This window comes from Fragaria vesca, linkage group LG5, assembly GCF_000184155.1.
Source record: "Fragaria vesca subsp. vesca linkage group LG5, FraVesHawaii_1.0, whole genome shotgun sequence".
Classification (NCBI taxonomy): Eukaryota; Viridiplantae; Streptophyta; class Magnoliopsida; order Rosales; family Rosaceae; genus Fragaria; species Fragaria vesca.
Window position 1 is genome coordinate 4,499,008 of NC_020495.1, and position 13,853 is coordinate 4,512,860.

At 37.8% G+C, this 13,853-nt stretch overlaps 2 protein-coding genes across 2 annotated transcripts in view; both read left to right on the forward strand.

Moving 5' to 3' along the window:
- The first annotated feature begins 5,756 nt into the window (after positions 1–5,756).
- On the forward strand, positions 5,757–9,823 carry LOC101295334 (putative DNA repair protein RAD23-3-like). Its single transcript, XM_004299040.1, has 12 exons — positions 5,757–5,916; positions 6,352–6,513; positions 6,679–6,732; positions 7,475–7,545; positions 7,665–7,712; positions 7,855–7,902; positions 8,043–8,211; positions 8,409–8,555; positions 8,657–8,788; positions 8,877–8,986; positions 9,070–9,148; positions 9,496–9,823. Exons 1-12 carry the CDS (start codon positions 5,851–5,853, stop codon positions 9,610–9,612), a joined length of 1,203 nt encoding a protein of 400 aa, XP_004299088.1. The 5' UTR covers positions 5,757–5,850; the 3' UTR covers positions 9,613–9,823.
- A 3,538-nt stretch (positions 9,824–13,361) lies between these two features.
- Positions 13,362–13,853, forward strand: part of LOC101295623 (probable nitrite transporter At1g68570-like) — a 3,710-nt gene continuing 3,218 nt past the window's right edge. The window contains exons 1-2 of the mRNA XM_004299041.1: positions 13,362–13,465; positions 13,604–13,821. Coding sequence (XP_004299089.1) covers positions 13,387–13,465; positions 13,604–13,821 — 297 coding nt within the window. The 5' untranslated portion in view covers positions 13,362–13,386. The remainder of the gene's footprint in view (positions 13,466–13,603; positions 13,822–13,853) is intronic.

Here is a 13,853-nt window from a genome sequence, read left to right on the forward strand (position 1 = left end):
ATCAGTAGTCACAACATCAACCACCCAATTAGGTCTTCCAATTTCCAGAAAATAATACGTAATCAATTACCTACAACCTTTCCTCTTACACCGGTCTTTATTGAAAAAGTCAGTCTCACCTCCCCGTCAATTCCACGTCTGCAACCCTAAATCGAATCCAAACTCCCCGTTCTAAAACACCCAAAATCGACAATACCCAAACCACCCTCGCTATTACCAAGAATTACATCCTCTTCATCCATCAAAATGGATCTGTCATGGTCAAGCCGAGCCGAGATAAAAGAAAATGACGCCGAGATTGACTAGGCAAGTGGGCCAAAACCCAACTGACCCGGACCTGCACCCGAAATTCAAATCAAATTAATAGAAAAAAAACAGATAAATGAGAGGAAATTTAAAAAAAGAAAAGGCAAGGCGTCCGTGATGGCCTAAGTATTCGAACCCACGCGCCCGCGTCACCATCACCACCCACACTTTCCCTATCTCTCTCTACTTTCTCTCTCTACATTGTCCCCCTATATATACCAACCGCTTCTCTCCTCGCTTTTCCACACCACCACCACCACCACTGCTTCTACAATCATCTCAAAAATCTCTCATTCCGATTTTTAATGGAAGACACGAATATCAAGAAGCGAGTTCGGGACTACGAGTCCGACTCGGTCGAAGCGAAGCGGCTACGAGAAGACCTACTGGAGGACTTCCTTGACGATTCCGATTCCGTTCCGGCGAGTCACGACCTCGACTCGTTCATGAAGAGCTTCGAGGAAGAGATCTCCGCTACTAATTCTTGCTCGACGTCGCCTCGTCCGGCGCCGGAATCTTCCGCCGCTCCGGTGGTGGTCGATCTGACGTCGGATTCCGGCGAGTCCAATCCGGATCTCACGCACCTTCTAGAAGCGTCGGATGACGAGCTCGGCCTTCCCCCGTCCGAAGGGTTCAGCGGCGAGGCGGCGAACGACAGGGAGTCTGAGTTGGTTAGAGTGTCGTCTGACTCGTCCGGGATCGGCGAGTTATGGCGGTTTGACGACCAGGGTCCGAGTTACGACTCGTTCGAGTTGAATGCCGGAGCTGGTAGTAACTTTGATGATAGCGGTTACGTGGCGTTTGATGGGCTGTTCGAGCACTCAGATGTGTATTTTGAATCGTCTGATTACTCCGATTTTTCGTGGCGCTTCGAAACGCCGCCTGCGGAGTAGAGGATGAAACGATTCGTTTTACGGCAAATGGAACATTATACAGATCTGTAAATTCTTTTTAATTTTTTTAAAAAGGTGGTTAGAAATATGTAGAACCAGAATGATAATCTGATATTAAATTAGGAATTATGAACAACAAAAGAGAAAGATTGCCTTGTTGCACTCCAGGAATTAGGTTCGATCAATTCCACCGGTAATTTTTCTCGGTAAAACTGTAATTACGTAATTCGGAGAATATTGACAGAACATGAAGAATATTGTTGTGTTTACTCATGTGTGGCATGGTAAAAGGACCTTGATAACAATTATATTAGAAAAATTAATGTTTGTTTAGTTTCTAAAGTTTTAATGCTTCATTGTTGATGAGTAGGATATGGGACCTGTCACATATAAAATGAATGAGTTATGTCATTTGTTAGGTTACTCTAGTTGTACCTAATTACCCATACCAAAAGAAACCCTTTTATATCATCCCCTGTCTCTTTTTATATCTCATCTTCTGACTATACATCAACATCACCACTGTGGTGAATTTTTTGCTACATGATCAATATTGGCAAGATTTGGTAGCTGGGTGTACATATTCAATAATTATTCTGTCTTCATCCAAATATACTCACGATGTAAATGAGATTTAAATACGTGATATTTATATATAACAGGATGGTCAAACAAATTAACTATTAGAAAAAAGTGTGGTTTAGGTATTAGTCATTTGGAATCTCATATTGGAAACGTGAAATAGTCATTCTTAGGTTATAAGAAATGATATCACACACACTAATGTCGAGACCTTTTGTATAAAACATCATACTCGTTTCTTCACTGGGTGGTTAAAATGAGAGGAGTATCGACATTATTGAACCCGTGTGTATGAGACCAATGGGGACCGTTGGCCGCTTTCGCATAACATTAACCACAACTCACCAATAATTTTGGAGTTGATTAATATAGTTATTTGACATTTTTGATAAATTTTGCATTAGTTTGAGTAATATTTGTTCAATTTTCAACATCTTCGTAGATAATCCAAGCGAAACGTTTGGACAAAAGAAGGGGAAAGACATTGAAACTAGATAGAAGGCTGAGTTTATATGATCTTTAAATCAGGAAGGCGGTCGAGTATCTCCACGCTTTCTCGCTTTGTTTAACTTCTTTTTTTTTTTTTAATTAAATAATTTTTAAGATGAACACATTAATGATAAGGAGATATGATAGTTGATAGATGCTCAAAAGTTGTTTCAGATAGCAGTTGGAAAGCAATATACCGGTATCGTAAGCACAACAGCTTTCTCCAGTTGGTGGTTGCAATACAAAGGTAAACTTAAGAAAATGCATCCTCCACACTATTCATCTAAATAGTAGATTTCATAACCAAATCACCTCCGACCAATAAGTTGTCATATGACATAATTGTGAAAATGTTATGGATGGGGTGGTCCAAAAATCGAATGTAATTGTGAAGTTAAACAGTTAGGTTTCATGTTCTCTTCATGTTTTAAATAAGAAACGTTACTTAGGTGTCGTTCAGTATTGTTTTGAGATACCGTTTTCCTTATTTTAGATTCAGAAACAATGGTAATTTACGTTCGGTTCCATGCATTTCGAAAACAAAGAAAATGGTTTTCGTAGTACAACTCTAAACCACTGTATGATTTGTGAAAATGACTTTTTCTCGTTCTCATTGTTTTCCAAATACAATCCCCGCGCAACTCTTGGTTACTCATAATCTCCTGTCTCCTCCAAGCTCTCTGTTTTCATTGATAGACTTGTGAAATCTCGAACCTGTTTAAAATAATTTATCTAAACTATATACATATTTGTGTGTGTGTACTTGTTCGTTTTAGTAACGAAAGTAAAAGTTCCCTTATAACTAAACAAAAGATACTACTTCAAATAAATAGAATGTTTTATATTTCATGTTTGTGTTACAAAGTATCAAATAGACCTTATAGGCTTATATACATCATTTGTGCTAAAAAGAGAAAAGAAAAGAAGTAGTGTTTATTTGTTGTTATCTTTGGTACATAAATTACATATAGCTGCAAGGTATTAGACATTTGATATTAGCACATGTTTTCTTAAGCTATATTAGATCATGTGTTATATTTGTAAACTTGTGCTTCATGATTTCCTTGAGTATTACTGATTCCAAAAGCTTCCAACAAGCTTTGCCCTCCTTCATGTGTTATTTTTAGATAAAGCCATTTGATTAAACTTGCAGCATTTTACACATCAACAAATCAGAAAAAAAAAGAAGATAATTACACATGATATTATTTTGTTCTACTTGCTGATTTACCTAATAGAAAGCTTGTGTGTGTGACACAAAGTTACACATGTTTTACACTTTTTACCCTATACCAAAGTGTGCAGCCACACTTTTTCTTGTGTTTTACATATAGTTGCTGAATAAGCAGCTTAAAACTTAGTCTCCAAGTAGAAAATAGTTGTTGGCAGATAAAGATAAACTTCAAGAGATTTTTATAAACATAGCTGGCAGCAAATTACATTAAGTTAAGCTATAGGTCTAATGATTCATTCACAAGTATAAATAGAGGTCTTCACATGAAGTAGTAACAATTAGAGAAGTTCAGAAGTTAGAAATAAAGTCAGGAGATAAAATTTAGAATAGAAAAAAAAGACTAGTAGAGGTATGAAGCAAGTAGTAAAGTTTCAGATTTGGTAAAACATGTTTGAGGTAGAGGAAATTATGGGGAATCTCAAGTTTTGTTTTATAAACTTGTTATTTGTTTTAAGTTGTTTATATTGTTGCGGAATGTGGTTATTATGTTTAGCTTTTCATCAAGTTATTATCTGATCATATGTTAAATAAGAAATGAATAAAGTTATGAGGTTGAGGCTATTACTTGAAAAAGACAAGCAATGTATGCCTTTGTGTACATGTAGGGAAAGAAACCATTTCAATGTTATATTGATTAAACGATCTTATGGTAAGAAGACACCGGTGACCAATAATAGTACAAGAGTACCAATAACTAAAACTTAAAATATGTGTATACATGTTTAGCATAGTGAAATTATATGGATGAGATTTGCTTTACCGAGTCTTTTGGCTCACCCCTTTATGAATTTGTGCAGATGTTACACTTGAGGGATAAGACTTGATGTCTAGAAAGAATTGAAGTTTAGGAGGAGGAGTGAATCTATAGCTTGCTGTATTTAATTCTTGTTTGTGTAATAAGACTTATTCTATAAACTTACTTTCCTGTTTGTTGTAAGAACAAGAGTTATGAAATGAATTTCTCTTTTACTAAATCACTGTGATTATAAGTTTTCCACATAGATTCTATTTGCCAAGGGTTATCTTATATTTGACAAGTCGAAGTAACTCACATCTTTACCCGAAAAATATATATATATATATATATATATATTATTAATTTCCGGATCAGGGTTGGACAAGACTTGAGTACCCTCTCCTAAAAACCATCGTTTTCCTGTCCTACGTAGTTTCCATTCACAAATCTCTTCCTGTAACTTTTTCTTTCTGGATCTGTAGACTCTGTCTATCGATCAATTGAAACATTCAAAATGCCACATAATTAAGACAGAGAGAAGATATATACATACACAAATATATGGAACCCAGAAATTTCCTGGCCTCCTTGTCCCATTCCTTTTCTAATTGGTCATGAGATAAAGCTAAGAATTTCCAGAGGTATGTAGTGACTTGTAGTGACTGCTGGTATTGGATTGATTCTGAATATGGACTTGTGATTTGTGTCTGTGCGTGGCTTTGTACTGTGCATGCTTTGATTATTTGATATATTGTCTTGCCAACACATGGTGGTATTTGGGGGATAGTCGGATAGATAGAAGAAAGGCTGACAGGTGTGGAGGAAGAAGACAGAGCCTTGCTGTATTACGTTAAAAGTCTCTTAAGATGATATGAACAAGATTTAGGTTATGAATTTGTTTCCTAAAAGTTGACGGTTGTCACCGAACACATTCTCAAGATAAGAAAATGTAAAATACAATCTATTGCTTTTGTTTTGCAAAATGTCTTTTAAAAAATAGTTTCGTAAAACATTACCGTAATTTGCAAACTCAAAATTGATCCTTGAGGTTCTATCAAGCAAATTGAAGATGATCATTCTTAAAAAAAGAAAAAGAAAAAAAGAAAGACCCAATTCAATTGGAGACGAGCTGCACTTTGATGGGCTACAAAAATAGATTGAGCCCAATCCAGGTAACTGAAACAAGTTGCCTCTTAAGGGCCCACATTGGCGGTGGATCAAGCGGCGTGATCCAAACCTGCATCGACACCACCTCAGAGATTAAATTTAACAGCCAAAAATTTCCAAGAGTCCTTATCAGACACAAAAATCTAGCTCATTATATTCACCAGTTCCCAACGCAACCAACGCGCGCTCTCTCAAAACCTCAAACTCACGCTCCGATTTTACACCGCAATATCTAAATCAACGCCCTATATACTCGCGTGCTCTGAACTCTCCTCTTAGCGAGTACACTGATCTACCACATAGCCTTTCATATATAAACCCTGAAATTCGGGTTTTTTTTTCTTTATTGCTCCTGCTCCACTTTACTTGCGCATTCGGCTTCTCTAAACTTTTTCAGATCAGAAGCTTGGGGACTTTTCACGGCGGCGATTCAGTCGGAGAAGATGAAGATCTTCGTGAAGACTCTCAAGGGGACTCACTTCGAAATCCAAGTCCAGCCTCAGGACTCGGTTTGCCTCAATCCTTCTCAATTTTCTTTCTGATTTTTTAGTTAATTTCTTGGGCTGTGATTCGCGACGAGCATTATGATCGTAATTGAAATTTTTCTAGGGTTTCGTTCTCTTAGTTCTGTATGAATCGTAGTTTGGGCATATGGATATGATTTTTGACCTTGGATTGTGCTCCCGAGTGTTTCGGATGAATAGGAGTTAGGTTTTTGCTTCTAATTTTTGAATTTAGAATCTGATTACTGCGATCTCGTTGAGAAGTTACTCCTTCTGATTTGAGTTTTGGTGTGAATTTGGTGTACTATAATTTGCTAGTTCTACAGTAAACAAATCGAGTGTAATTTTGATTTTACTTTGCCTTATGCTGTGCAAATTTTACTGTGAGGCTGTTTAATTCAACTTACGATATGCGTGATGACGAACGACTGCTCTTTATAGGTTGTTGATGTGAAGAAGTCAATAGAAACTTCTCAAGGTTTGACTGTGTATCCCGCTGCACAACAGATGCTAATCCATCAAGGGAAAGTACTTAAGGATGACACAACATTGGAAGAAAACAAAGTTTCGGAGAATAGCTTTGTTGTGATAATGTTGACGAAGGTATTTTTCTTTTCCACTCGGTAATTTAGAGTACTGAAGGATTACGTGCATGTGGTGGTGCTGTATCAAGTACTTTAGATTATGATAAAGAATGATGACAATTTGTTACCTTGCTCAATTCCGTCTTACTAGTTTGTTACTGACTTTGTACGCTTAAAATGCTAGAGTAAGAGCTCATCTAGTGAGGGTTCAAGTGCGTCAACTGCGGCTACGACTAAGGTAAGAATAGCACCTCTATCATCATTCTTTTCGATGGTCTGTGTTTTCTGGTGTTTGAGTGGAAAAGAAGAGCATCAGTCCTCTAACCTTTTTGATAAATCGATAGATCTATGTTGATTTTCTTTCATTCAATTTTTTTTTTCTTGTTTATTCAAATCAACATCTATTTGTCTGGGTGTGGAAGAGAACCTTTCTATTCAGAGTCAGTGAAGTAAACAAGCGTGATAACCCGGATTGGTTCAGAATTGCATTGGAGCATTCTTGTTTTTGCTTGAATTGAACCGTTTCGTATAGTTTATGTTTGATATATTATTTTTTTTGGTTTGTGCTCATTCACAGCATTGTAATGGTGCTTAAATCAGGCAGAGTTCTGCATACACTGATCATTCCATAGCATCAGTACCTATAGTTTCAGATTTTGATGCTTAAATTTGTTGCTTGAGATAGGCACTCCTATTATGGTTATATGGGCTTTCTGTAAAGGATGTTTTGATAGCTGAAAAATAACAGGGTGGTGATCATCTTACAAGTTTCAAAGCCTCATCTTTCGTTACTTAGTTAATTACTATCTCATGTATCTGATGCTTCTTCGATATGAAAATAATCTATTTATTTTTGTTTTTTTAGGGTGTAAATGTACATGGATTTTTAGTGTTCAATTATTCAGGAAGATATCCCTTGTACAATATAAAAATTTTGACACGGTATTTACCTACTAATGTATGCATTTATTTTGGTGCAGGCCCCACAGCCCAGTACACCTTCACCTGCTCCAACTGTGACATCCACGACACCTCAGGCTCCTGTCTTAACGTTAGCACCTTGAGTCTAAGATATATTGCTCCATTCTTTTGTATACATTTGTAGTTGTATATAAACAATCTAAATCTGTTACAATTCATTTGACATCTGTAATATTCTTTATTATTCAGGCCGGCATCAGTTACCACACCAGTTTCTGGCCCTTCGGCAGCAACAGAGTGAGTATTTCATTGCTTCTGGTGGTGCTATCAGTTTAAAAATGGAGCACAGGCCTTGTTTTTGTATACATTTGTAGTTGTATATAAACAATCTAAATCTGTTACAATTCATTTGACATCTGTAATATTCTTTATTATTCAGGCCGGCATCAGTTACCACGCCAGTTTCTGTCCCTTCGGCGGCAACAGAGTGAGTATTTTATTGCTTCTGGCGGTGCTATCAGTTTAAAAATGGAGCACAGGCCTTGTTTCTTCCCGCACATGTCTTCCCCACTTACTTGCCGTATAATATATCTTCTGTCTTATAAATCATCATAACTGTTCAAGCAGTTTGGACTATGGCCAAGCAGCATCTGATCTGGTAGCTGGAAACAATTTGGAGGGAACAATTCAGCACATTCTGGACATGGGTGGAGGAACCTGGGACAGAGATACTGTTGTACGTGCTCTTCGTGCTGCGTTCAACAACCCAGCTAGAGCAATTGATTACTTGTATTCAGTAAGTGAAGAAATTACAATGACAAACTTATAAATTGCTTTACTTTCTTTTAAGTGTACATGTTCTAGACCGTTTTAGTAAATATGTTTGAATAATAGACATAAAAATGTAGTGACTTTTGACGTGAAAAAGTTTGTTATCTGTGCTATTGTGGGTATCTCTTCCTTTTGATGATGTAAATTTGACATTTCTTGAAGGGTATCCCTGAGCAACCTGAAGCTCCAGCTGCAGCTCCTACTCGTGTGAGTGGTGAAGCTGCAAACGTTTCAGCTCCCCAATCAGCACAACCAGCATCTGTTCCTTCAACAGGACCTAATGCCAACCCTTTAGACCTCTTCCCACAGGTAACCCTTTAGACCTCTTCCCAGAGGTCCTTATCATGCAGCTACTTAGATAAATTATGACGAGAACTTCTTAGTGGTATACTTATCTTTAATGACAACAGGGTCTTCCGAACCTGGGTGCTGCTGCCGGCGCTGGTGCCGGCACAGGTGTAGGTGATCTTGATTTTCTGCGTGACAGCCCACAGTTCCAAGCATTGCGAGCTATGGTGCAGGCTAATCCACATATACTGCAGGTTTGCCTTCCCCGCCCTGGTCCCCCTGCGGGACTGTGTTTTCTTCCCCTTTTTTCTTTCATCCCTCATTCTTCTTTACTGGTCGCAGCCTATGCTTCAAGAGTTGGGAAAACAAAATCCTCAGCTTGTAAGGTTAATTCAACAACATCAAGCTGACTTCCTTCGCCTGATTAATGAACCTGTAGAAGGTGGAGAAGGGTGAGAGCTTATCATATTAGCTTTTATAAGGGGATGTATATGTTTGCTAAACAATAATGGATGCTCATTTATCATTTGTTTAGGGATGTGTTGGGACAACTGGATGCAGCAATGCCACAAGCAATAACTGTCACTCCCGAGGAGCGTGAAGCCATAGAACGTGTAAGTTAACACTACTCTCAAGCGTCCAATCATTAGTGAATGTCGAGCAGTGATGTGAAAACTAATATCAGTTTTGTTTCATCTTTTGGGAAAGTGAAGTGAGCTAGTTATTTTAATTATCCAATTTGTAATAATGTACTTTGCACAATTGCATCAGATGAGTATATTGGACAATTCAGCATCAAGTCCAGATGCTCAATTTTTATATTTCTGTTCAGAAACTCTAATTTGCTTGTTATGGCCAACATATCTACTTTTTCTGATTGTGATCGTAAGAGAATCCTAGAGTCTTTTGACTTTATATTCTGTTGCTTTTAAAGATGATGATTTTTCTTTTTCCTTGCCAGCTTGAAGCGATGGGCTTTGATAGAGCACTTGTATTGGAGGTGTTCGTTGCATGCAACAGGAACGAAGAATTGGCTGCAAACTACCTCTTAGATCACATGCACGAGTTTGAGGATTGATCAAAGGTAGATCAGTGGTTCAACCCTCTCCATCAGAAAAGGGGGAAAAGAAGAATCTAAGAATCCTTCATCTTGTGGCTTCCTACCCTTTCTCTAATTTTATTGCATATTTTCACATTTAGCTGTTTTTGAAGTTTGGAGCGTCGGTGATATGGATTGTTTATAGGATTGTTTATGGTCTAAAATGAACACGTAGTCTCTCTACCTTGTCTACTCATCATTTCTCAGAGTACAAATTGATTTTTTTTTCCTTTCCTAAATACTTAAAAGCCTGATTTTAACAAAACTGAATGAATGTAACCAAATAATTAGAAAATTGAAGATTCCTTTGGCTGGAGATTCAGTTTTATTCCGTATGCATTTTTTTTTTCAAGCTTTTAATGAAGTGAAAAGACTGGACGACCGGTGATATGAGTACGATAGGACAATATGCTCCGAGACGTCGACACAAGAGACAGGAAATGGTAGATTTTTGTCATCGTGAATTCATGATTTTTTTTAGTATCATGGTCCAAATATAGTCACAAATCACAATCCGGAATGAAACAGGGTGGGAACGCATGGTTTTTGGTAGACAGTCATCGTCACATGGCTCAAAGATGAATAAGAGGAACCAGTTAACAAAGACTAATGCCGTTCTCCTCCGACTCTCAATAATGTGTGCTTGCATGGTTAGAGTTCACTAGCAAGTCTGGTCGACATGTACAACGGAATGGTGGACGTATGAAAGGCTGAAAGCTCAAACCCGACATATTTTCTAGAGACTCCGGTTTTGCAATTCACCGAGATCTCTAGCTTAAGGGATATGGATGCCCAAAACATTGAAAACTGAAAGGAACCGACGAGACAATGGGGTGAGCGTCAGGGCTTGGCGCTGTGATGTGATAATAGGACTCGTCAAAAAGGGGCAGGAACATTTTGAACTCAAAGTTGTACACTAGCTTATTGTCATAGTCTGAAGTGTGCTCAATTCAAATCACTTCATTTTCAAATATCATATTTGTCTTTTCAAGTCTATCCGGAACTTGAAGTGCACTAGTGAGTGCGTTTCAGCATTGGCCTTTCTGTTCTTATATGAGTTCTGTCATGATCTTACAAATGCTCTAGAAAAGAGCCACTCTGCATAGTACCTACGGCAACTTTGTCCCACAAGCACTAGAGGAGTTTTGCATAGTGAGTTAAGGCACGTTTGGCTTGGCGATCATAGGTCTGATATATCGAAACGCCGAATCATCGATATTTAGAGCAGAAGGAGCCAATCAAGGAGTCGGTCAGGGATAAGTGGGTTGTTTTTGACCAAGCGCGCGAGCTGTAGCAGGAGACGAGAGGGAACATACAGCAATCTCTAGGATTCTATCTCTGTAATTCTTCATTTTTCATGAATTCTTTATGATATGCAATAGAAACATTTACTGAACGTTATCTTCAATCACTGTACGTTCGCATAATCCAGATTTTGATGAGAGCGGAGCTGTAACGCTGTTACTGATATTTAGGGTTGTGTTGCAGCTGGCTTATCACTAAAACTGACTCATATTTCTAAATTGGCATCCAGTGTTCTTCTGTTTCAGTGATTGAAATGGACTTGTAACCAGTGGAATGGATGATGATCGAAAAGAAAAAAAAAGAATTGCATTGCGTAGCGAAAGGCATATTGAATTCGATCTCCAATGTTTAGTACCTACCGTGCATATTGCAGCTGCAACTTAAAACATTCCTTAGAACATCAAAACTCAGAGAAGGATAAAGAAGCTAAAACGTTCCATTTTTATAAATAATCACAAAGATCTGTGTCACTTTCTTCTGTTCATTTCCTTTTCGTTTCCCTATATATATCCCCGTTCATATCATCATTATCATGATGTATATTACACATTCAAACTAAATGCTCTCTAGCTCTAACCTTGAAACATCACATCTTAGAATATCGTCTTCTGATCAATGGCACTTCCGACGACCATTATCACTTGTGTTAGGTAATGCACTAAATTATGCATTCAATTATTGAAAAGAGTGTTAACTAAAATGCAAAACGTCTTTCTCCTAGAGATAATCATAACTCGATCACAATAATGGGGGATTATCTGTGGACTTACCGAACGAAACCAGTCTCTGCCGATCATCGTGTAGTCGAAAATGCGTGCGTGCCCTAGTTGGTCACCAAAAGCCATCCCAAACAAAACCAGAAGAATGAGATCAAGGTAGCAAATTAAATGGTACAACTGCATGCATGTCGGAGGTGAGTCACGTACTACTGTGGGAGTCCGTCTTATTCAACTTCAAGGACCATTAGCTTTGCTTAGGTCCTTTTTCTTGGACCCCTTTTAGCCCACCCCACTCATCTCGATCATCATCGTCTTCATTGAAACACAATCTCGTCAGTATATGTGTGGTTTAGAGTCGCAATCGTTTTGATCTGAGTCCAAATCATTGAGGAGCACTAAGATGTGATATAAGACGCGTGGTTGGGTGAAACACCACTACCCTCTATGCTCCTTCACTTCTCCATCGAATATTTTAACAATGAGTTCGAACAATCAGTATAACTGGATCCTTAACTTGTTTATATCTTTGTAAGGAGTGTCTGGTTTCGATTCTAGTCGCGCATATAATGTGTCGGGTGCTTTTGGATGGAAGATTAGGGTTCAGCTGTACATAGAAATTGATCGATCAAACCGAAGTGTTGCATTATATATGTTATCGTGTTTCTTTCTCGATGTGAGCTTTTCTGTTTCTGCATCACTCCGGCAAATACGATTCCGACGTGAATCATTTACTGGAAATTTATCGCCCATAATCATAGATTAACCGTACCACTAATACCTTGCCAACACAAAATTTACATGAATTTGGTTTAATATATGAAAGTCCCTCCGTTTACATACTTGGACTTGTGGTTTGATTGCATACGTATAGATCATAATTAGTATATGATTAAGACATATCTTCCATTATTGAATTCTCAATTCTGATTCTTATCAGGGCCATGCATGCATGTGTAGAGTTAAGAGTTCGATACAGATAGTAGTGGAACATATATATATGCCATATGCATCCCATGCCATCTCTTTCTCCATCCCAAATGTATATATTAACGTTTTATTTCTAACAAATTAAACAAAGTAACAAATTAAATTTTGTGACTCTCATTCTTCTCTCTAGTTGGCTGCATCCTTTCTCTTCTGGTGTAGATTTTTCTTTTTGTGTTGTTCTGTCAGGGTTTGTCTCTCATATCATATGGTATGACATACTTATTGTAAATGTGTCTAATTGTATGACATATGAGGACTTTTGAAGAGGTAAATGGTCATTACATGGTCATTTAGTTCATTCTTCAATCAATGATAGCCACACATTTTGTGAGACATGCTATACCATATGGTATAATTTAGGCATGCTATACCATATGGTATATTATAATTTTCCTTTCTACCAATTAGGTGTTAATAATTATGATGAAAAGGTTTTTTCTTTCCGGATATATTATAATGAGGGAAAAAGTTCCGACCGTTGATCAACATCACATTTTTACTTCATCATTAGATTAAGACAAAGTTTCATGAAAAGTGTAAATAAATATACTTCTCGATCTTTCTCTTATAATCTATGGTTTCTGTGGTTATCAGCACCTCCTTCCAAAATAAGATGAAACAGTACAGAGGTAACTCAAATTTGTTACTGATTGGCTCTACGCCTCTATCCTTCATCATTGCCTATAAATAATGGAGCTCCGTGGGTCATTTGGAGAAGCAGTACGTAGGAAACCTTAATTATATGGAAAAGATGGAGAAAGATAATCATGTCCATGTTACAAGGAAAAAAGGAGGCTTGCGCACCATGCCATTCATCTTTGGTAATATATGGAGTTCTCTTTCTTCTTCTTCTTCTTCTTCTTCTTCTATACACTTCTTTCTTTATTTATCCATCCGTTTTATTTTTCATGTACGTGATGGTTTATTCACTTGTTGTGTTGAACACGATTTTGGTGCAGCTAATGAGATTTGTGAGAAGTTGGCTGTGGTGGGATTCAATGCAAACATGGTGAGCTACTTGACATCCCAGATGCATATGCCGTTAACACAAGCAGCCAACACCGTCACCAACTTCGGCGGCACCGCTAGCTTGACCCCTTTACTCGGTGCTTTCATGGCCGATGCTTACGCCGGACGCTTCTGGACTATAACAATTGCCTCCATTATTTACACCGTTGTACGTAATTAACTAAACTCTCTCTCTCTCTC

What these genes read in the sequence shown, in the direction of transcription:
- LOC101295334 (XM_004299040.1), top strand. Translation starts at nt 5,851, where the DNA reads ATGAAGATCTTCGTGAAGACTCTCAAGGGGACTCACTTCGAAATCCAA. An exon ending in TTGTGATAATGTTGACGAAG is followed by an intron (nt 6,514 to 6,678) that starts GTATTTTTCTTT and finishes TTAAAATGCTAG; the next exon opens with AGTAAGAGCTCATCTAGTGA. An exon ending in AGCGTGAAGCCATAGAACGT is followed by an intron (nt 9,149 to 9,495) that starts GTAAGTTAACAC and finishes TTTCCTTGCCAG; the next exon opens with CTTGAAGCGATGGGCTTTGA.